The sequence below is a fragment of the Ixodes scapularis genome, unplaced genomic scaffold, assembly GCF_016920785.2.
Source record: "Ixodes scapularis isolate PalLabHiFi unplaced genomic scaffold, ASM1692078v2 PGA_scaffold2__306_contigs__length_199485367, whole genome shotgun sequence".
Lineage (NCBI taxonomy): Eukaryota > Metazoa > Arthropoda > Arachnida > Ixodida > Ixodidae > Ixodes > Ixodes scapularis.
Window position 1 is genome coordinate 64339370 of NW_024609857.1, and position 23275 is coordinate 64362644.

General features: G+C 45.1%; 1 protein-coding gene across 1 annotated transcript in view; it reads right to left on the minus strand.

The window, feature by feature from the left end:
• The window catches only part of LOC8024148 (probable Xaa-Pro aminopeptidase P), a 111964-nt gene extending 90281 nt beyond the window's left edge, over positions 1-21683 (minus strand). Inside the window, exon 1 of the mRNA XM_042291903.1 lies at positions 21282-21683. Coding sequence (XP_042147837.1) covers positions 21282-21339 — 58 coding nt within the window. The 5' untranslated portion in view covers positions 21340-21683. The remainder of the gene's footprint in view (positions 1-21281) is intronic.
• Positions 21684-23275: the final 1592 nt, after the last annotated feature.

The following is a 23275-nucleotide window of genomic DNA, read 5'->3' on the forward strand; positions in this document are numbered from 1 at the left end:
CGGGCAGTGCGGCTAACATCCAACGTGACTCCAACAACCGGTCACAATACGCACAAGGCCCTCGTGACTCCGGATACAGGGGCCAAGCAAAAGCTCAGTTTCCATGATTGTGTCGGGTTATCGAGATAGACAAAAACCCCGTAAATTCTTGTCGTGCGGCGCCTTCATTTTTTGCTTGCGTTGTCTGCTTTTTTTTTTTTTATGCTTCTCACTCCCTCTCCAGCCAGAGCCGCGGCTGTTCGTGTGTATCCCTTTTCTTTATGGATATTTCTACCGGCGTGGTATAAGCGCGGGAGCCTGGTCAAGGGTTTGGTCGATCGCGGTTCTGCCGACGTAAGGTCTTCCCTGTCCGATGGGCGTTATAAATAGAACCTGAGGCAGGGCATCGATACGCTTGACGCAGCCCCTTTTTTTTTTTCCTTTTTTTTGTGTGTGTAGCTTTGTAGTATGCGCCTACGTACTTCCTTGAGCCTTCGAATCATTGTTTGTTTACGCAGCAGACGAGTTTAGAAACGGGCTCCCCAGGGGGAAAGCCTCTGGACTTAGAAAAAGTGTTTACGAGACGCGTAGCTCGAAAAGGATCGGTGAAAAAAAATAGACGGTATTACTTTCAGGATTGGAATGACAAATCGGCGCGTTAATGAAGGCACTGCGTAGCACTGTCAACACGTAACGACGTGTTTGGGACACGGCGTAGAAGAAAGTCACTAATAATTCGTTCTATGAATATTTCACTTATTTTCGTACGCTTTCGGTTTGTGTCAGTTCTTCACTGAATCCACGAGAACGGGTGTTAGTGGTTCAAATGCTGTGGAGAATATTTTGTGCAATAAACTATGTACCACCACGTAATTTTTTGTAGGCATTCTGACGTTGTATCGGTGTAGGGTAGTCGCAAGCATTGCGCCTAAGTGTTGGATTTCCAAAGATGGTTGTTCCCTGATACGTCCGAACACAATTTTGGTACCTAAAATTGTGATTTCCAAGGTGTTCGAAAAACGCAAGCCATTGTACCAATAAATACTTTTTAAATTTCACAAATATAACAAATATAAGGTTAGTGGTCTATCCCAGGATTTTCGGAACTGATTGACATTTTATTTTAAAAAGTTATATAAGCGATTTTCTGAAATTTTCAAAAGGAAAATGATGGCCAACTACCAGGAAGGGACCCTATTTTCCTATTAACATTTTGAGAAAATCCTTTCTAACCTTTCAATGAGATAACAGTCAGTTCTGAAACATTGGTATCTGCTATGAACCGCGATCGGTGATGCGTAGTTTATTTTTGCGGTCAAATTAACACTGTAATTTATTTATCTAGTTAAGGGGAACACCCCATATACATTTAATATGCAGCTTCATGACCTTTGAAGGCTATAGATTGAAAGAAGCAATCCCAAATATTACAGGGAACTTGCTATGTTTTTTTTTTTTTGTTTTTTTCAAAGCCGGATAGAAAGAGAGAGAATGATAATAAAAACGCAAATGAAGTTGTGCAGAAAATTGTCAGCCTTAAAAGCGGCTCCAGCTGCCGAGGCCATTTCGTTTCACTTTTCACCGATACCACACAGTAGCAGCGGGGAAATGAAGGCGCTGATTAGATCAAGGTCAAAAAGCATCCACCACTTATTAAGCCAGCATTTAGACGGGCTTGCTCGCCAGAATTGGTTTTGCGATTCTAAAACTTTTTTTATTTCGTCTGCGATTCCTAATCTATTGCTTGGACTATAAAGTGGCAGAAGTACACGTTGAAAAGCTTATATTCTAGGCTATGCGCACCGCGTATCTAGAGGTGCGGGCTATGCAGAAATTTGGTTTCCAAATTGGTTCGTGAGCAGTGCCACTGACGGAAGATTGGTCCACTTGGCTATCCATACCTATAATATTTACTCGTGCGCGTGTTTGAGGTGTGAATTGTTCTAGTGCGCTGTAAATTATAAGCGCGGTTGAGTTACTGATAGTTTAAGAAACGCTGGGTGTGGCTTAAGTATGGCGTTCGTGCTACTTGCGCCGTGATTTGTTCTTACGCGTTCTTATCGACTGATGTCCAAATCTCATTGGCTACTTGGCCATAAAGATGCCCAGGCATCGCCACGCCCTGCCTTTCTTAAAGAAATACTGGATGGATGGATTGATGGATGGATAGTAATGGCTATACCCTTTGTAACGGGCGGCAACTTGCGCTGCCTCGCCAAACATTTTGTGAACTTTTATTTTTTTATTTCTTTGAATTTTGTTTCTTAAAGTAATGCTTTTTTTTTGTAAAGTAATGCCTTTGCTTATTTTTATATATATTTTTTATCCTTCCCTAGATCTCTTCCACCAATCTCCCCTATAGTTACCGCAATTCTTTCTCAATCCATTCGTCCATCCATGTCCGGAAAACCTAGTGCCCCTTTCAAATCCGCAGCCATCCGCCCCGAGAGGGTGGACGAAGCCTCGTGCACCTTAAAAATACATGTTCTATAGTTTTCCTTTCGCGGTTGCATACGTCGCACAGAGTGTCTACCTACTGGAATTTAGCCCTATACGTTTTCGTTCTTAGCACCCCTGTTCTAGCTTCAAGCAACAAAGAGCTCCCCACTGAATTATCATGCAGCTGTTCCTTCTTTATTTCTTGTTTTTGTACCCTGTATATTGCTAAAGCTGATTTCCCCTGCATTCTCTCTTCCCACAATTTCCTCTCAGTTTCCTTTACCCCCTTTTCTACTGATATGCTCTGATCAGCTCCATCTCGTTGAATGTATTTAAATCTCAGCTTGCGGGTTCGGTTTGTCCACTTAGTGTTCAGACTTTTCATACATAGATACTTGTACACTTTCGCTGCCCCCGTGTATCCTCAATTTCAGCTAGTCTTTGTTAAAATTTTACTTTACTGATCGCTTCTCTACTCTCGAAAGATGCCCAACCCCTATACCCCTGTGCTCCCTCATTTGGTGTATTCTCATCTGTCCCCACTGCCAACCTACCCACACTCCTTTGCTGTATCTCTAAACCTGCCTGAATTTCTGACCTCATACACAATACCGCATTACCAAATGACAACCCTGGCACCATGACTCCCTTCGATACACCCCTAACGGCTTCATATCTATTATAGTTCCATAGTGCCCTGTGTTTCATGATAGCTGAATCTCGTTTCCCCTCCTTTATTACAATATCTTCATGGTCTTTTAGATGCCGTCTTCCTTCACCTAACCATACTCCCAGATATTTGAACTCTTCTACGTGTTCTATCAATGTGTCCTGTATCTCCAGGGGTTCCTTCTTCTCGCCGTTGAAAACTGTTATACCCGACTTGTCCCTTCTAAATTTTAGCCCTAAATTGTTCCCTTCCCCGCTGCAAATCCTAATTAGTTCCTGTATTGTCTCACGACTTTCTGATACGAGTACAATGTCGTCTGCATACATTAAGCCTGGCAGTATTCGATTTACTTTATGTCCTTCCATGTATGTCAGGTCAAAACCTAGGTTGCACTGTTCTAACCTTTTTTCCATCTCACTGAGGTGTATCAGAAAGAGCAGGGGAGACAACGGACAATCCTGCCAAAGATCTCTTTTTATTGCTGCTGGTCTTGTAGTTTCGGCTTCCCGTGTTATAACCTATTCTCCGTATAAACGCGTTCTAGAAACTTAACCATGGTGCCCTCCAGTCCATATCCCTTCAGTTGGTTCCAGAGTTCTTCCTGATTCACATTGGTATACGCCCCTTTGATGTCTAAAAATGCTACCCATACTGGCCTTTGACTTGTCAGTGTTATCTCTATGCACTGAGTGATTACGAACAAAATATCACCTAGCCGTCTATCTTTCCTGAAACCGTTTTGAAGCTCCCCCAGAATCTGCTTTCTCTCTGCCCATTCTTCCATTCTTTTTTACAATTTGCATAGCTAGTCCGTATATTACTGAAGTCACTGTGATTGGTCGGTATGATTTGATACTGCCTTTGTCTCCCTTGCCCTTATATAATAATCTCATCCTGCTCAATTTTCAGTCACTGGGTATCTCCCTTCCCATAAGTATCTGGTCAATCACCTGCCTTAGTTTCAATTTGCTTGTTTTTCCTAGGCCTTTTATCGATCTCATTGGTATGCCGTCTGGACCTGTCGCACTTCCAGCGGGAACCTTTCCTTCTGCTTTTTCCCACTCCCCAGTGGTCATTTCTTTTTCTTCACTATGATCCTCCTCTTGTGTTGTGTAGACGCTATCATTCCCTACGGCCTGATCTGATTCTAACTCCGAAAATGCTGCTTCGATTGTATGTCTAATGTATTCTCCTGCCTCTTCCCCCTCTATCTTTGTCCCTTCTTGTGTGGTTACTGTCTGCTGGTACCCCTCGGTCTTTTTTCCCTTTGCACTGATGTGTTCACAGGATCTTTTTGCCGTATTCCTATCCTTCTGGTTTATATCTATCATCCTATGGGACCCTGCCCTCCCAATTTTGGCCTGTATTAATGCTGATTCCTTTCGCTTTTTTCCCTGAAATTCCTCCCATTTTGATGCTACTTCGGCTAGTGTGGCCCCTTTTTTCCTTGCCCATCTGTGTTCTTTAGATTCCTCTTGGCGTCTCGATATTGCTGCCTTAACCTCTTTATCCCACCAGCTTTTGAGCTTGCGTTTTAGTTTTCTTCCTCCCTGTTTGATTCGATATTTCTCTAACTTTCTTTTGAAAACAGTAATTAAGTCTTCATATACCCATTCTCTTTCCGGTTGCTTGGATACTATGTTCTTGATTCGCTTAGATACCTCCTGCAGTTGTTTATCATTTAAGTCATTCCTACCCTATTGTTTTTGATTTGGAATTTCTGGTTTTACTGTGCCAAATGTGATCTTGATTCTCATATGGTCGCTCCCCAGACTTTTTGTGCCTTCCTCATATTGCCATACCTCCTTATCTGTTGTATATCTTACGCAAAATTAAGCAGTATTCAAAAGTCGAGTGCGAGTTCTTTCTTTCCCATGTTATTTTCCCATCACATTTCACCGGAGCGTTAACCAATACCAGATCAAGAGCTTCGCAGAACTCGTCTAACACCCTCCCTGCTGTATCCGTATAACAGCCAAACTAACACACAAAAACGTTTTTTTGTTGTAGTTAGGCGATATAATATGGTGTCAGCAGACTACCCAATCAATATTTTGCTGCAGAGTCACGTACAGCTTTCATAAAGCAACAAAATAAAAGAACTCAAACACTCGAAACCGAAACACGAGCACTGAAGCTCATGGCCGGAAGTCACGTGACTACTCCCAACAGCGTTTTTTTCTCTCTCTCTCTCTGCTTCTCCGGCGTGTGAAGCAGACGACGACAACGACGAAGTTGCGTGAACCGTTTGTCGTGCGATTGTTTCGTATTTATACCCCTTCCACTCGATCTTCTGCGCTTGAAGATCGATTGCCCGGTGCCACGATCGACAGTTCCGAAGTAGCGACCACACGTCCGTCGCGAAGTTTGGTGCGTCGCGTGCCGCCATCGCGTCGTCCAGTCCGCGGTACGTCCCCATATTGAGAATGACGTCTACATGTATACTTCCTGTAATCTGTGCAACATTTTTTCTTTCTATCAACGTATTTGCAGTTTTATTTTAGGCCGTACAAATGGGGTTCATAATTCTTTATATTTTTATTATGAAATGTGTGCCTTAGATGACGCACGACTTTGAATATATTTGTTACACACTTGAACGCAACGTGACCATGAAAAAGCGAATGAGCGCGACTGAAACCTGCCAATTCTTGACCGGCTGTTTTCGGGCGAAAAAAAAAAACGAATTTCGAGCCGCAAATTGTGCTTTGGATAGTTGGGTTCTTGTATTACACGTTCAAATGAAAACATCGGCGAGCCTAAATATTCTGTCAGTGTCCCTCTAAGTAAGGGTTCCTCAAAGTGGGTTCCGCGGAACAGAAGAGTTCCGCGAGCTGGTCTCATGTTATGGGTTCCGCGTGCATCCAAATACGACAACAGCTAAATACGACAACAGCGCCACTCTTTATCATTTGTCTGTACTGTAATCACCTTGAGCTTTTGGAAAGCATGTTTTTGTGTAAAAGCAAACGGAAAAGACTCTTTTTGTATGAAATTTTTTGGAGTTTAGTACAAAGTGAAGGACGCGTGATGTTTTTATAATCTTTAGTTTGCAAGGTTTTGCGGCACAATTAATATTGTTTTTATACAACCACGCCTCAGCGGTGCTTTCAGGTAGCGCGTCCCAACCTAGATGCATTTTAACTTCGATAGTAATTCGCGGCGCGTCCGCTGGGGAGACGGGGGTGGCACCCCTGTAACCTCTTCCGCTGTATCTGTTTCGGCGCCAAAATGGCCCATTAAAGCCAAAATTGAAGTAACGTGCAATTCCTCGAGTGGCCGCTGCGGGAGGAATGGCGGCGTTGTGTTCGCCATTAGCTCGGTCCTGGAGGACACATCGGGGCCACTTTTTCCGAGCAGTGTTTATGGCAGTTTCCCAACTGAGTGGTTCTAGTAACGTTGACTAGAACGTTAGATTTAAAAGAAAAACCATCACGCTGGCGGGAAAAGATAACAACGGTGCAGCGATGCGTGGCCTCGCAATCAGTGACCCGACGTGCTCGCAAAGTTTTGTTTGGAGGGCGACCCTCACAGAGGCGACGGTCGCGCACTCGTTGAAGCGCAAAAGCAAGGATTACCTCTGTGGACAGCGAAGAACCATCGTCGGACTTTGTCAACGCCGACTAGTGCATAATATTTATTTTTGTGTTGGCGTGCTTTTCATTAAATCGGTTGTATGAATTATATGTTCAATCTTCATTATTTTACCTGCACAGTAGATTGGACAGCAATTTACTTTTTGAATATCTGAGAGCGAAATCTGCCAGCGCGTTAGAATCGGGGGCGCGTTAGCATAGTGCAACCACGGTCCTTCTTTTTGTTCGCCATTTTGTCTTATTCTGTCAGTGCAAAAAACTCTTATTCTTCATCTAAACGAAAGAGAAAACTCCCTTTGAGCATCTAACAAATCAGACGCGATATCGTCACTTCCGTCATTTCCGTTTCGTTTTAGGAGAAACGAAGCCTTTGTTCCAACATAGCCCCCCAGGTGCGCAAAAAGCAGACGAACTTGCTTGCCGTATAGAAACAGAATCCGCACTCAATTGAAAATCATTCAATACACAATTAAAACAAGAATATAAATTTCTCCGTTGTTTCATTTGTTAGTTAATTATCAAAAGAGCGTGAATAGTTTTCATTAAAGTTTCTTTGATAAAAACTTTGGATTGGGCTAGTTCGTTCATTATAATCTAAAGAACTAAAAAGCGCAAAAAAAAAAGAAAAAAAAAAAAAACACGGACGAAGAAGAGACACGTACAACACGTACTGTTACCAGTCCGTGTTGAATGTATCTCTTCTTCCTCCATGTTTTTTTCTTTGATTTTTTTTTTTTTTTTGCTTTTTTGTGTTCTGGATTTCTTTGATAGTTCACCGTCTCTATTGGCGTTCGGGCAATTTTCGATAGCTTTCGATTCGTTTGTTAGTAATGATGCGGAACTTTTTGAGTACTTCTGCCAGTAATTATGTTTCATTGCTTTAATTGTATTTAGCGATTTCTTCTAATCACATCTTGACGGCTCTTAACGACCTAGTACCGAATGTATAGGGTGTCCCAGGTCACCAGGCTCGATCTAAAATGGACCGTAAAAATTGACGCCTGCACGTAGCAATGTAAACTTTTCGTCAAAGGTGTATTTCACAGGTCAGTTTTTTCTTATTGTAAAATTACAAAGCGTACCTTCCTTTCTGTAAAACAATAGTGCCAAGGAACTTGCCAGAGTTAACCGCGGACTGCGACGCAGACGACCGAGTCGAGTTGCGGGGTGTGTATGAGGCGCGTATTGATAGATGGCGCCGGAAGCAGCGTCCTAACGTGTAGCCGACCAGCGAAAGAAAGCAGACGACACGCAGACGAAATCCGTTGACAGCAAAAGCACCGTCGTTATGGAAACGCGTTTTTTTTTTCTTTATGTTTTGATTTTTTTTTGTCCGAATTTATTTTTCAATCAAAGGTACATTGCAAAAAGATTATGTTCATTTTAATAAACCACGGTGGTCGCGAGCAGTTTCGATAAATAGGTAGCGCCATCTATCAATGCGAGCGCCAAACGCGCTCCGTCACTCGACTTGGTCGTCTGCGTCACCCCTCGCCGTTGACCCTGGCAAGTTTCTTGGTCCTAATTTTTTACAATTCTGTAAAAAAAAAAAAAAAAAATTACAAAGCGTAGTTCCTTTTTAAGGGAACTACGCTTTGTAATTTTAAAAGAAAAACCGGCCTGCGAAATAGTTGACAAAAAGCCTAGATTGCTGCGTGCATGCTTCGATTTTTGCGGTTCATTTTAGATCGAGCCTGGTGACTTGGGACACACCACATATTACGAAGAAATTATATTCACACACAACAGACGCAGTTGAGCCAGGTGCGTGAATGCCACACCTCCTTTGACGAACTAGATTTTTTGCCAGGTTGCAAAGAGTTACCTGAAACTAAGTTTCAGTAAACATTACAGAAATTCCGTGTAACTAATGCTGCTGCATGACTGTGTGCATTACGTCAGTTGTGTGCTAACGAGTTGAACTATTCAACCTTAAAGCAGCAGGAAAGCATCCATTCCAATTCACATGACTATGACAGCTACGGTTGTTTGTCGATTTATCGCAGCATCGTATACAAGATCTGTCAATTCGCAGTTATCGGAGTGCCTCGGCGGATGGTACTTTCGTAGAGTAATATCGAAAGGAGCGTCAGCACTTGCTGACGCTTTTTAACAAGATCTTGAATCACGTGCCAATGAGCGGAATGGGGCCTTATAGACCGGTTAGTTAAAACTCGTTACTGTTTTCAAAGTTTCGCAATCGTCTTTTCGCTTTTCCCGGCGTAATACAACAGTTTTCTGTCCTTTGTCCTTTTCGAATGACGCGTCAGTATAAATGCATGTTCCCTCTTGGTCAGCTCAACGAACTGCGTCAAGAGGAAGAGAAGGCTGCAGGGGCAAGACACGCCAAGCAATAAAAACAACAAGGCCAGCGAATTCCTCCCCCAACGCGTCTCCGCTCCTGCCAGTGTCAACAGGAGGAAGCTGGCGTCAGCGGAAAGAAAGCAAACAAGGAAAGAGACGAATCTGGCGGAAAATCAGAATAGGGCCCTGCTTCTTCCGCAAACAGACGGGAGGGATGCAGAAATAGTTGTTGCTTGTTTAAATTCAACGCGGCTTTCGCTTAAGTAATCTCACCGCTGCTCTTTAGGTCAAACAAAAAATTAAAGAAATTAGAAGTAACAGAAAGATTGGGGTCTGGCTTTAAAGCAAGGTAGCAAAAGGGGGCAAGCTAAACGACGTGAGAGTTTTGGTAAATATTATACGCGTGCCGAACTAAAGTAACCTTTCTCAGCCAGTGAGGGCATATTGGGGCTTAGTAACGTAGTTGATAATTTCCATCGGTGACCAAGTATAACGCACAATAGCTCAGCAGTATATACAACGCCCCCCCCCCCCCTCAAAAAAAAAAAAAAAAAGAAACAAGACAAAGTAAAATTAGACGGTATTTTTTTTATTACGAATTGCTCGACGATTACACGACGTGATGCGATTACGCTCCGTTCACACCTAAAGCCCGTTTACACACGTGCACTTGAGTACGACCGAGAGAGACAAGACCGGTTTTTAGGCCTCTTACGACAACGCATCTGGTCGTACGCCGTCGCAAGAGGCTAGAGGCTTAAAAACCGGTCTTGTCTCTCTTGGTCGTACTCGGTTGCAGGTGTGTGAATGGCGCTTTAAAGACCGGCGACCAGTTCGCGCTTCCCAATTTTCTCTCCCTTCCTCCTCTCCCTCTTCTACCCTGTCCACCGTTGCCTGTTTCCTATTCCCCCATGATGAGGAGGATCTTCTGCCGTGCAGAATCTCGAGTCTGGTCGTCGGCCTTTAAGCTGAGACTTTACTCCGTCTCACTAAAACCGTGCAGTACAGCCAAAGCTACAGGTTAGAGAGCGTATGCCAAACTTTTCTAGAGGAGGGAGAGAAGGGCTGGGATTCCCACTTTCCTCTTTTCCCTCTTCTTGAACAGGTCGGGATACATTCTCTCCCCTGTAGCTTTGGCTGTACTGCACGGTTTTTGGTGAGACAAAATATAAAAGCTCAGCCTTCAGCGCGAGCTTGCTGGCGCTTTGGTTGCACGTGCCTGCGAGTTCACACTTGTGTTAGCAAGGGCAGAAAGCTCGCGCTGAAGGAGGAGAGTCTGTATAGAGAGCGTAGCTGTGCTGCTTATTCGACGACGTTGGCGATCGACTGACATTGCGCCGATCGTGCGCATACGGTGATGTGGTATCGAAATGACGTTACGCTGATTAAGCGTGGATACGTTGTTGATGAAAAATGATTTTAAGGTCGTGATGAGCTTTCTCGCCAAATTTAACGGGAAGACTGAATTGGTGCATAGGTCACGTACCGTCATATATTCCGCTAAATTTAGTAGGGAACCTAGATTTGTCTGTAGGTTCCGTGAAGTCAGGTCACGTGACATCAATCTTTCCGCCCAGTTTGGCGGGAATACTGTTTATTTTCGTTTAAGCTCATGCCATCGAAAAACAATAAATAGAATGGGAAACTAACAGCTGCCGCTGTTAAGTAAAACATACTCATCACGTAACGCTCAGTCTCCTTCCAAATGTAGCGATAGTGGTCCTAACGAGATGCCAAAGTTTCATGAACTAACCGTTTCTTATTCAAAAGTGATAAGCGATTTTTTTTTTTAATTTTAATGGGAAGATGAGGCCCATTTGCGGTAACTGGCGTAACTCAGCTTCATGCACTCGACGACTCAATCGGCCGCCATTTTTCCATGGAACTTTTCTGAAAGCGACTTCGGAGTTGGATTTCAACAATGGCTTTTGTTCTTTACATAAACCGACGGGGTATTTGCTTATATTTATCGTGAAATTCTGATTGCGTGCCGAATGTAAACCACGAATCACAGGTTAAGCATCATACTCTATTTTCCCAACTATCACCCAATGGCGAATGCACGAGACCAATGTAAGAAACGCTAACTTCCCATTGATTTAACATTCAAGCGACACAACCGCACGCTCCAATGGCCACTGACTAAATTCGCATTACGTATTCCCAACAAAGTCAACAAATCATTACACCATTATAAGGCATGACAACCCAGCCCATCCCTCGATGAAGCATACGTTCTTACTTCCGATGGCCCTCGTCGCACTTGAGCATACATACTCTCTCAAGAGTGTTAGGGGGAGAGCGTACACACTAAACATCGTAACACCCTTGTGGGTGTAAATGGCTTGTCCTATAACTAACGCCCATTTGGGTGTAGCAAAACGCCCTAAACAAAGGGCGCTATTCCTAACGCCCCTAAAATAGGGTGTTTTTCCCTCACACCCTTAAAGGACGGCGTTATTCCGAACACCTTTCAATTAGGGTGTGATTCCACTGTACACCTTTTTATTAGGGCGTTATGTCTGCGCAGTACGCCCTCTAAATTGTGTGTATCACAGCCAGAAAGGGAAATAAAAAAGGCGCGATTACCAACACCCATAAAGTTGCGCGTAATAACCCAAAAGAGTGCACGAGAAAATGACTGCAAATGCCTGGTTCACTTTATTTTTTAATCAAGGTTCTAAGAGGTTCTAAAAATTCTCTATAGACGATTGCAAGCAGGTCACCTGGCCGCAGCCATGTCTCTGCTTATGCGGGCAAGTGCGTGCAATTACAAGCGTGCCAAAGGTCAAAGCTACGTTCACGCGCACGTCATCAAACTTGGCGAAGGCAAGACTGAAAGAAATAGTTCTCTTTTATCCTTGCAATTCCACCACGACCGAGACGCTTCTAAACCAGTGGCGGTCCGTGCGTGTAAGGTCATAAATATTTCAACCGGATATTGTTTCATAACCACCTTCAAATTCTACAACCGAAGGCCCTAGTTAAATCTCCAACTGCATTTATCTTGTGACGTTTATGCTTCCTTGCACTGGTGACGTGGACAAAACTGACAGGCTTGCCAAGACGGTACGACCGGGAGTTGCTATAGACGTAAGCGGCAGCTCATGTTTGTAAACCGTAAAATGGTCTATTGAAACGGAAGCAGGGAGCCTATGCTCGACAAATGCTTCCTTACTCCTAAAAATGAACGGAAGTGGCGGAAGTGACGATATCGCGTTTAGTTGGTTAGAGGTTCAAATGATGAAAGTTACCTATTTTCGCCCTTTGACCTTCCAAAAATCAAACGCGATATCGTCGCTTCCGTCACTTCCGTTTCTTTTTTGGGAAAATGAAACATTTGTCGAACGTAGCCCCCTTGGACTACAATCAGAAGCGTGCTTGCAGAGTGCTTACAAATAAAACAGCGATCTCATGTAATCCGTGATAGATGCATAATCCGATTCGGGCAGCACAGAACAATCCACAAACACAGTGTCGAAGATGAAGGCGGTCGCTCACATTCAGCGGAAGTTTCGCGGTGGCCGATGAGCACCTCTCTGTCGTGATAGATGCGTAATCCGATTCGGGCAGCACAAAACAACGCAAACACAGTGCCGAGGTTGAAGGCGGTCGGTCACATTCAACGGAAGTCTCGCGGCCACCGATGAGCAGCTCTTTGTCGAAGCGCATCCAACAAATACAGCACAATAATTCCATGGACTCCGACGAAATAAACGACCATTTCCGAAAAGTTGGTATGGATGTATTCCGGCCGTTCACGACGAAAAATCACGGCCGCGACTCAAACGCACGAAAAACAGGAATACACTGACGGGCGCCCCCCTTTTTGTAAACCGGACCTACGTGGCCCCTACAACTCGCCATAACTTGGCATACTGCAAAGACTACGGCCCCAGTAGCCCATCAGCGCGTCAGAGCGGATCACGTGACAACTTTTCGTCCAAGCGTCCTTGTCCTACGGAGAGCGGTCACGTGTTTTGCGCCACCCCTCTGATTTGCTAGAAGTGGCCTTCGCACTCGCTCACAGCAACACGAAGACACAAAAGAAGGGTTCGGGGCTTATCAGAAGACGAGGTCAAAGGGGGTTGGACAAAGCCGCTAATCTCCCTCTGCTGCTTTGTATTGACACCTAGCCTGCCCAGGGAAGGTCGCGAATTCGGACTCGCCAGGGCTTGCTTTGCGTAGTACAACCTTGAGCGTCTCAAACTGCCACTCCTGTAGACGCGCATGATCTGGTGCGGACCGCGAGATCACAAGATAAATACAAAAAAACATTTTTAACGCCGCCGAAGACGCGGTTTCACGTGTACCAAAGAAAAACCGGAAAAAAAGCGTCGGAAAGCTAGATATTTTGGTGTCATTACGCAGAGATAAGAGTCGCGTCCCTGGGGGTGTCATTAATCCGGCACTTTCGATTGTCTTGCGACATTGTTTCTTCAGAGCTACACTCCAAAATAAAGTATCAGTGAACGTGCTATAAGGAGTGCGAAGCCCAGTTAGGTGAATTTGTAATATCTGAATTGAGGGCGCCACAGTTTGTTCAAGTCTTCAGCTGAAAAGGTCTTTCTCAGGTTAAAAGTAAGCAGGTTCTATTTCGGTTAATCTTGCTTTGTATTGTTTTTTTAACGTCAGATTTTAGACAGTCAAGGAATAGAAATACCTCGCCGGCGTAGCCGATTCACGCAGGACACTCTTGACAGTCAACCAAAAACGGCGCCAAGTACTGCATGTCAGGACAGCGTCGGCGCGACCCATCCCATTTTTCAGATATTGGTTAGACCGAAATAATATCGACACAATCTTTCCGATTTAATTCCGTAACAGCGCAATAGTGTGTGCTGCCTAGGTTGTATATTTACACGTCTTCATTCATTTTTTTTTTTTTTTTTGCCACGGAGATGATTTTTTTTTAGGTTGAACCGATAAAACCGTTGCACGCGCGAAACGTAATTTTAGGCTCGTGTCGAACGAAGAGTTCAATAGGAGTTGCAAAAACTATTATCTAGCACTTCCTAATCATACGCGACTCCGTGTGGCGATTAATTATACTTGATGTTTGTACCGCCGTACATCAACAACAGTTTCACCAAAGCAATAAATATTGCTTTGTATTTTAATAAAGCAATAAATATTGCTTGCATTGTAAACGGGTGATAGGACCACGTCAGGCAGAGATAATCTGCCTTTTGTCCTGTTACCCTTGACCTTGTGTCTAAATAAAAACCGATTCAATTCAATTCAATATGAAAGGCTATGAAATCATGGGTGTACTTGACAGCATCACCATTACGCCCCTTTCACACCGTGTGGATGAAGGGCGTAAAACTCGCCCATACACCCTTTTTACACGATTTCAGCCACCATCGTTGCAAGTGGGGCATAAAGAGGGCGTGTAAGGGGTGTAAAACGTCAGCACACCCTTTTTACACCCAGCGATATTCAGAAATCGTGTAAAAAGCTTGTAAAAAGGGTGTTTTTCCTAACGTGCACCCTTTTTACACCCTTTTTACACGATCATGGGTGTTACAATGTTTAGTGTGTAGGTGTTCAATAAATGAACATATATAACGGAGAAGTGGACTCTCTTGGGGTTTGAAGCTACTTGGCTATCTTTAATATTTAACCGCGTGATGATTCAAGCAGTGAACAAGTAGCACTTCACACACGAGAGCTGGTACGAAAGGAGTGGTGAGGCGTCGTCGATGAGATCAACAAGGGGTCACTCAAGAGTTCGCAGTGTTGATTCGCTAGAAACCACGAACTAAGCTTTAGTTTTTGTTAGATTTTCCCGCGCAGTAAAGTAGGTTAAGAATGTGAACTAGTTAACGTTTGCTTCATCACCAGGTTAGACTATTATAGGTCAAACCAGCCTAACATTCCAAGCACCGCATTCATTGGAATACAGGGTGACACTTTATGATCAGAGCCTGTGAGCATGTTTTCCAGCAACCCACAGAAATCCCCAAAAATTGCAACTGGAAGGAATAGCAGGGCGCCGATCACGTTCGGGCTCAAACCAGGATCTGCGCTGACATTCGGAGCATGGGAACGTCAAGGAGCGTCGCAGCGTTCATCCCGTTTTTAAATCATTACAAGCGTTATCTTTACTTCGTCATTAATACATCTTAATGATTAACCTCTGTATGCTTAAAGAATGCTAGATGCGTGGGATGACATTCATGAAAAAGGTGGATGTTTATCTCGGTGAATCTGGTACGGTTCTTGTTTGTTTCTGAAAGTGTTGAAATCGATCATGAGAAGCTTGCAACGGCTGTGCAGTTAACGCGAACAATGGCCGTTCTTCTAAGAGTCCCCGGTTCCTTTTTAGCTTGGAGGATGCGGGCAACTTGCATATGCGCAGGCTCAAACCATCTGCTTCAAATTTCAAAACACCAGAAAGAATCACGTGATCATAGCGACCTCCGGATGCCCGTGTGGTCACCTAACCCTGCCGTTCTCCAGTGCCGTCACTGTACTGTCACCGAGGGCTCGTGTTTTAAGCTGATCTACACATCATTTCAAACCAATTTTTTTTTTTTCGTGTCTTTCTTTTTTTTGGAGGGCGGGGGGGGGGGGCAAGCTAGGAAATAATAGAAGCGATAAATTTGCTTCAATCTCTCTACAGATGTCGTGGATACATAACATATACATTCGCTACTCAAATTAGAGGTCATGCAGCAAGCGACGTAAAATTAAAATATTCCGGTTTACGGGTACTACTTGGGTCAAATCACGACTCCACTAAAAGAAAATCGCGCTTCTTACGATCGGGCCAACAAACGACGTCGCTTTCTTGCGGAGGTCTGGCGATGGTGCCGATCACTATTCGAAGAAACTTATTTTAAATTACGACATCAAAAACATTCCACTTCCAAGCCACGCAATGAAATAAACCTGAGCCTCTATCTGACCAAATGAGGAAGCACTGAGGCATGTACCCGCGGCTCCGACGCCAACCTTTCCACTTAGCGCAGCGAGACGGTTGTACACATATATTCTACCACACGGCAATAGCTGTTTATTATTTTTTTTTTCACTGTCGAAATTGTTGTAACTGTCGAAATGGCAGAACCGGGTGGCGAAACGCAAGTTTAATTTGACATCGCGTGTCGAAGAAAACGCCCCACTGTGTAAGGATAGCTAGACGGGGATTAATGTGTTTGCATTAGAGTGCGATGCATAGACACTCTAAAAAAAGTCTGTGCGTCTACTTTCACGCACACCCCTCGGAGTGCCAATCGGCGCAACTTACGGAGGCAACTCAGCGAGTGACGATGTCGAAACATATGTTTACAACAAAAAACGCAGTCCGAGTTGTGACATTGAGCAATGCAAGCGTGACGTTTTGCACTGCTTAATGTCACAACTCAGACTGCGTTTTTTGGTCTAAACATATGTTTCGGCATCGTCATTCGCTGAGCTGCCTCCGTAAGTTGCGCTGATTGGCTCTCCGAGTGTTGTGCGTGAAAGTAGACGCGCAGACTTTTTTTTAGAGTGTAAAACCCCTGCCACTGACAAGGGAAGAATGGCTAGGGCCTATTATGTTCATACCTCTGCCTGATTACTTCTTCGGCCTTCATAAGGAGTAACGTCACAATCTGATTGGCTGCTGAGTGATAACGGGAAGCGTGCGATGAGACGGTGGCGCGGCGGTGCGGCTCCCAGTAGAGTCCTTGGGCGTGCACATCAGTTGGATCGGCGCGCCCCTTTCAGGTGTCGCACGTCCCTAGGAGCGCAAGTTCGTCCGCTTCTTTTGCGGGGGTTGAGTTCTGATTGGCTCTGATTGGAAGAATAATGGTAGACCCCGAAGCAAGCTGCCCTCGAGGTCTACCCACTATCCTCCAATCAAAGCCAATCAGAGCTCAACCCATGCAAAAGAAGCAGACGAACTTGCGCTCCGCATATACTTTTGTTTCGCACTCAGACCGAGTGCAGCCGGCGCTGTGTTCCGATGGAGTCAATCAAGCAGCACCAAAAGTGCATCGTCACGTCACTATTCGTGTTTGTGCGTTTGCTATGTCACCGGCTAAGCCAATCACAGTGGATATACCCCCATCATCCTGCCGTTTTTGTTGGTGCGTGATCGGTTCAGCCGTTGATAGCGGACGCAGAAAAACGACGAGCCCAGTGACGAGGCACTTTTGGCGCTGCTTGATTGGATTCATCGGATTAAGTCTAAAATATTCCATCGGAAAGACAATTTCGTCTTAAGGCCCAGCTAACGAATAAGAATCGCAGCCCGCCAGGCGGGAGTAATTCACCGTGGCAGGCGAGTATTACAAGTGAACTCAACACACGAAGTAGCATGCGAGAAAAAGACACGTTGCTGCCGAAGGCTGGTCACGGTTATGTCACGCATAGTTTACGTGGAACATGTTTTAGATAATTGTGTCGAAACAAAGATTAGGTCAGGTGAATACTTCTTTTTTTTAATATAGAAAGAAAAAAAACTGAGATTTAACAACTGCCAAACTTCCTGTATTTTTTTTTTTTTTTGCTTTTGCATAGATTGCAACGAGCGGCCCTCCCAAGCGCTCTGCGGGAAAGCATACACACCAGATTTCTCAGAGGGCAAAACGTTTATGGGGCCTCGGCGATTTCAGTGATCCAGCCATTCCCAAATTATTCTCGATAAATAACCCGAGAGAGGCAAAACAGTACCCTCGCGACATTCGCCATTTGTCGAATGGAAGGAGGCCATTCGACAGATGCCCGACCCGCACAGTCGGGCATCTGTCAGCATCGCCTGTCAGCGCTTCGGAGCTCGATTCTCTTTCCTCCGGATAACAATGGACGGAAGACAGTAACAGCCCACAGTCACAGTTTTGGGCGGTCCGCCGTACTCCGTTCATCCCTTTAGGGTGACAGCACGCTGGAAGCTACGTGCTCCTTTCTCCCAGTCGTACGTGTATTTTTCGCTGCACGATCATTACCCTCCCGGCCATATCCACGGAAAAGGACGCGGTGGCCGGTTGGTTGGTCCGGCGACTGCGCGGCTTCCGGTGCACTGTCAGCCTCTATAGGATGAACGGCGGGTAGCGATCACGCAATCGACGGTTGCTTCAGTGTGCACCATTCTAAGAAACGACCGCGCGTCGGACGGATAGTCATTGCGGGCCACCGGAAACTGCTTCAATCTGCGCTGGAACAGAGGGCATGCGTGACCGTGTAATTCGGCGTGCTCAGTTTCCCAGCGAACGTCGGATGGTCCGCATTTTTTCGATTCTCCATCGAATCGTTTCTCGGAGCGCTCGAAAGCTGTGCTCTTCCATGTGGGTAGAAACTGACAGAGAGAGAGGGAGAAAGAGAGCGAGAGAGAGATGGAGGAGGAGGAGGACACGAAGGCGCGCGGGGAGAGAGCCGAGCTCTCTGGAATGATTAGGGGGTAGACGCAAAGCTAGCTTACCTTTGTCTCTACTCACTCTGAACGCGTTCGAACGCCACACGCCGGCCTCCGCCTTTCGGCGTTCGCGCTCGAACGCGTTCGAAAAGTGCTATACAGACGAAAAGTCAGCTGGGTTTGCATTTAGCCACTAAGCATTCCAGTTAGAGCTCGGCTCTCGGGCGTACCTCTCGCGCGCTGTGATCTACTCCCCTTCCTCAGTTTCTACCCGCACAGTTTGCAAGTATTGACTCCGGCGGCTGTCCAATCCAACTGACTACGAGTTCAAAGAGAAAGCAACTATACTCGTTTTCACCTCAGGAACCATAGTAAAATTTAAAAAAAAGTGCGGCTTTTTGCGGAGTATTACTAATTGTAAACTAAACTCGAACGAACGTATAAGCTCGCAAAACAGTTTAAAAAAATCCCGAGGGCGTTTAAGAGTTGTTTATGAGTTGTGAATGCGAAAGCATGAATGTCATCCTTCCGCTCCCTTAGTTGGTCTGCGGTGAACCGGCGTGGACGGCCACGTTTCGCTATGACGAGGTTGCGGCCGGGGGCCGAGGTCGCGCTCTCGTGAAGCCACAGCAGCCTCCCCCCCCCTCCCTTCAAAAACGCTTGACACAAGAGCAGCGGCCAAGCGCGCGCTCTCGCGAAGCGGCCGCCAATGACTATCTAGGAGCCGTTTTGCTCAGCCAATGGAAGGACATTTATTTCGCGTTTTTTGTTGTTGTTTTTTTGCGGTTGCAGACGCCGCCGGCTTTGCCCCATCGTATAGTTAATGCTTTCGCATTAAACAAAAATACTTTTGACTAAGCGTGTTGTTGGAAACCCGAAACAACCAAAAAATAAAATAGTCACCGAACCCCAAGCTTGATAGGCTAGAAAGAGCTATTTGGGTGTAAATAAATAAATAGATAAATAAATCTATAAAGGAATATCTAAAGAGCAAAGAGGAGCGACCGGATGGGAGTGGCGTTTATTGATCGCATGGGCTTCCTCCAGATTGCTCCGGGCCTGGTTCTGGTCTCGATCGTGCCAGCTGCCTCGAAAAAGCAAAGCCAGGCCCACGACAAAGATAACTTCGTTCCAGTGAGGTATATGCGGAGTGACCAAGATTAATCATCCCTCGTATAAATGAAAGTAATCGAAAACAGTTCACAGTCAATGACGGAAACTGCACGGCAGGAAAGCAGGCTACTACGACTACTAGTAATACTACTCTAACAACTATCTACTATCGCCAGTGGCGTCACAAGGGTCAGCGGCACCCGGGGCGGTAGCCCAGCCGCGATACCCCTGCCCCCCTCCCACACCCCCCGCTCTCGTGGCCCGCCGCGACACCCCCCTGAGCGCTGCACCCGGGGCGATCCGCCCCCCCCCCCCCCCCCGCACCCCCCTTGTGACGCCACTGACTATCACTATTAGTAGCAGTAGTAGTAGCATTAGTAGTAGTAAGTCGCTGAGGCCGGGCGCTGTTCAGGTTTGTATTGTAAGTACTCCGCGTCAACTATTTTGTCCTGCGCAGTCAAGGCTAGCTTCGGAATCGCTCCAACTGTCAAAGCTGGTTGTACGAGCGCATGAGAATGAGACTCAAGATAATGCCGCGTGCTCTTGCAGTAGTGAGGGGCTGCGGCACTCTGCAAGACTTGACAATGTAGTACAAAATAGTTAACGCAGAGTATAAATATGGAGACCTTGGACCATCCTAACCCGAATGGTTAAGTTTGTTTGCGTTTTCTTTTGCGAACACAATAAACTCTCATGCATCTCATATCACCTTGAATAACATATTGAGCAAGAAGAGGGATTGCGTTGTTCGATCGTTATTGACTCAGAAAAAGCCACGTACCATCTGATCAAAACGCACCGTATGCTTATTTGAAATGCTCGTCTTCTCTTTTAGTTATCAAAGGAATTCAGCACGACGGACAGGAGCTCAATAGCAATATAATGGTGTTTTTAACCTAAAATTGTAATAATGATAATAGTAATATTAGTAGGTATCAATACACTATTTTTTTTTTCATTTATGCCAATAACCACCACGAAAGCACTGCTACATTGCAAGGAAGGAACGCAAATACGATTCCGTAAAACCCTACAAGGTTATTAAAATAAACAATCGCTGTCAAGCTTCATGAAATTTACTTAAAACTCGCTCGGTTGTCCGCTAATAAACTCTAATTAACAATATGTTGGAAATGTCTGCAAAAAAATAAGGACCTTTAAAAAGCCTTTTTTATTATTATTTATTTATTTATTTATTTATTTTTTGATAGAGCCTCGTGTACTGTTTTGGCGGAACTCGTTAGCAAAATGAGAAAAGTCGGTGTTCCCCAAAATTTAGAACACAGATATAAAGTCACTGATTATACGCAAAGCGCTAATCGGTTGCATATCGTTTCACGAATTGTATAGTGATGAACAGGGTCATTTTTACGTTTCGGGGTATTTTATAGTCAGCAAAAAAACTTTAGTTTCATGACGAATAAGCACATTTAAATTGGCAATTACTGCAGAGATAAAACCAAAATAATCAAAATGAAAAAAAAAAAAAAAACTACAAAATTTGTTTTCAGAGATTTTAGCCGCACTTTCTGGCCATTTAATAATTAACTTGGTTTAGATTTTCTTTATCTCTAAGCCGCTCGATAATGTGCGCGTGTACGTGTGGATGCGAGGAATTCGTTCAGAGTGAAGACGGTACAAATAACATTAAAACTAAAACAAAAACTTCACACAGATCCGCGTCCCGAAGACGACGATGACAACATTGATAATTTCACTCATTAAAACAAACCGGGTGCGCTTTCGTTAAAATCCCATTCCGCGCATGTAATTATAGACAAGCGCACGAGAACTTCAAGTCCGCGCAAACGTAGAAAAACGAAAAATTGCAACTCACAGAATGATGCAGCGATCACCAAGAGCGGTTGGATAACTGAGGCAAAGCTGCAAAGCATCTTCGAGGGAGTTCAGTCACTCCCGCAGCAGCGAGAGCAGTAGTTGACACGGAAGTCCACAAAAACTAATGTTCGATCACAAGCCTCAATTCCTGAACTAAGCTGAGCTAAAAAGTAGAAGCCTTGTGCAGAGCGACAGACCCAAGACAGTCTGCCCTCTCCAGCTACTACTTCGGTCGCGGAGGTAACGCAGCGAGTGGCTTGAGAGGAACGCCGCGTGAGTTGCACTACGACGAGGAAGAAGGGAGGCCCATATGTAAGCACGCGGAAAGCGCAAGCGCAAAAAAGCGACGGAACATCGCGCCAAGCTCCGTGCCGCTGCTCGATCTCGGCGCCAAGCGGCTAGGCGTAGGTGGTGTGCCTTGATTCGGGAGTGTTTCTAACCGAGCCATCGGGATCACGTGGTTAACGTGAGGTGTTTGCAATACGAGCTGCAAAGGGGGGGGGGGGGGGGGGGGGGGGGGGCGAAAGCGTCGATCGTCTGCAAGCGTTTCTGGGCTTTCTGACGCCTTTCCGTCCGCAATATTTCTTGACACGCAACGATGCACTCAGTCGCACCTGCACGGTGCACCCAATCCGCGCAGAAGGCGTCCGCCATGAAAATGCAAACGTCCTCCTTGGTTTGAGTTGTTCCCTCTCTAGAATCTAGGCTCTCTACCGCGAGTCCCGCACGGCAGCGGTCTCTGGTGGATGCGGAAGCAGACGGGTTGGAAATCAGGCGGCTGGGGCCGCGCCGGCTGCTCCGGGCGCATCTTTTGAGACTTCCGTTTGCCGCCAATACCATACCCGTGTAAGACAAAAAGAAAAGCAATCGAATTTTTGGTTGAATGTGTCTGCGTGTGTGTGTGTGTGGGGGGGGGGGGGGGGGGGAGGGGGGGGTGTTAGCTTTTGCTTGTTTTGTGTAGAAGATATCGTAGGTTTTTAGTAGTTTACTAAGGGAGATAATGAATAACACTCCCAATCAATGATTCCCATATTACAGTGAATATAGGAGGAGCTCTCGTTCAACCAAAGCTCAGCCGCCATTAGGTTCGAGGCACAAAAAAGTGCTACCTTAGCCTGCCATCTTCGCTTTCACTGTCCAGTGACGTACACTGTGTGTCAAATAGACCGAAGCGACCTAACCCTTTTCCAACGAATGTTAAAAATCATTTTTGCACCCTAGGATGCGGCAATTATCCAGGAAAGTGTAGTGGCTTAGTGCCTTTGATTTATTGCGAATATTTAAACGCAATGTTGCCAAAAATTAGAAGTGAAAAGCCTAATTTTCCTACAGACGGGCACCCAGCTAGTTGGGCATTTCTCATGGCTGTGTGAAAACACCCTATTAAGAGTCGCTGAGACAGTTGCTTTAACGTATAGACACAAAAACAAATCGGAGATGGTCATGTAATCTTTGTTCTCAACGCAGTATTTTTTTTTTTTTTTTCAGACAATTGAGATAATTGTTTAAGAGAATAGTTTTCTTTTTAGGCTGGAAAAGGTTCATCTTTTTTCTTTCTTGTAACAGAGCATTTCGGGGTTATGCATATTTTAGAAGCCTTCAATTGAGGCAGTCATTTGCGTCAAGCGTTTCTCAAAACCAATGCGCCGTTCGTCACACTTTCATAGAGAATCATCGTAAAATGCGATACCCATGTTTGTTACTTGTTCCAAGTAGGTTGGATCGACTTCACCCTCTCGGTAACTTTCCCCTCGCAGAGACGTACTGCCAGCACACGCACCTCATTTAAAGGAACATTGAACTCCCACAAAAACAAATTTTGTTTAAAGTGCCGGAATATAACAAGTATGTAAAAACACTAAGTTTCTTCAAAAAAAAAAAAAGCGACAAAAAATATCATTTAGCGTAATATTTACGTTGTGAGCTAATCCATGCGTTAAGCGCGAAACATATGTACGACGAAACCGTCCGATCCGACGTCCGATCAGGCAA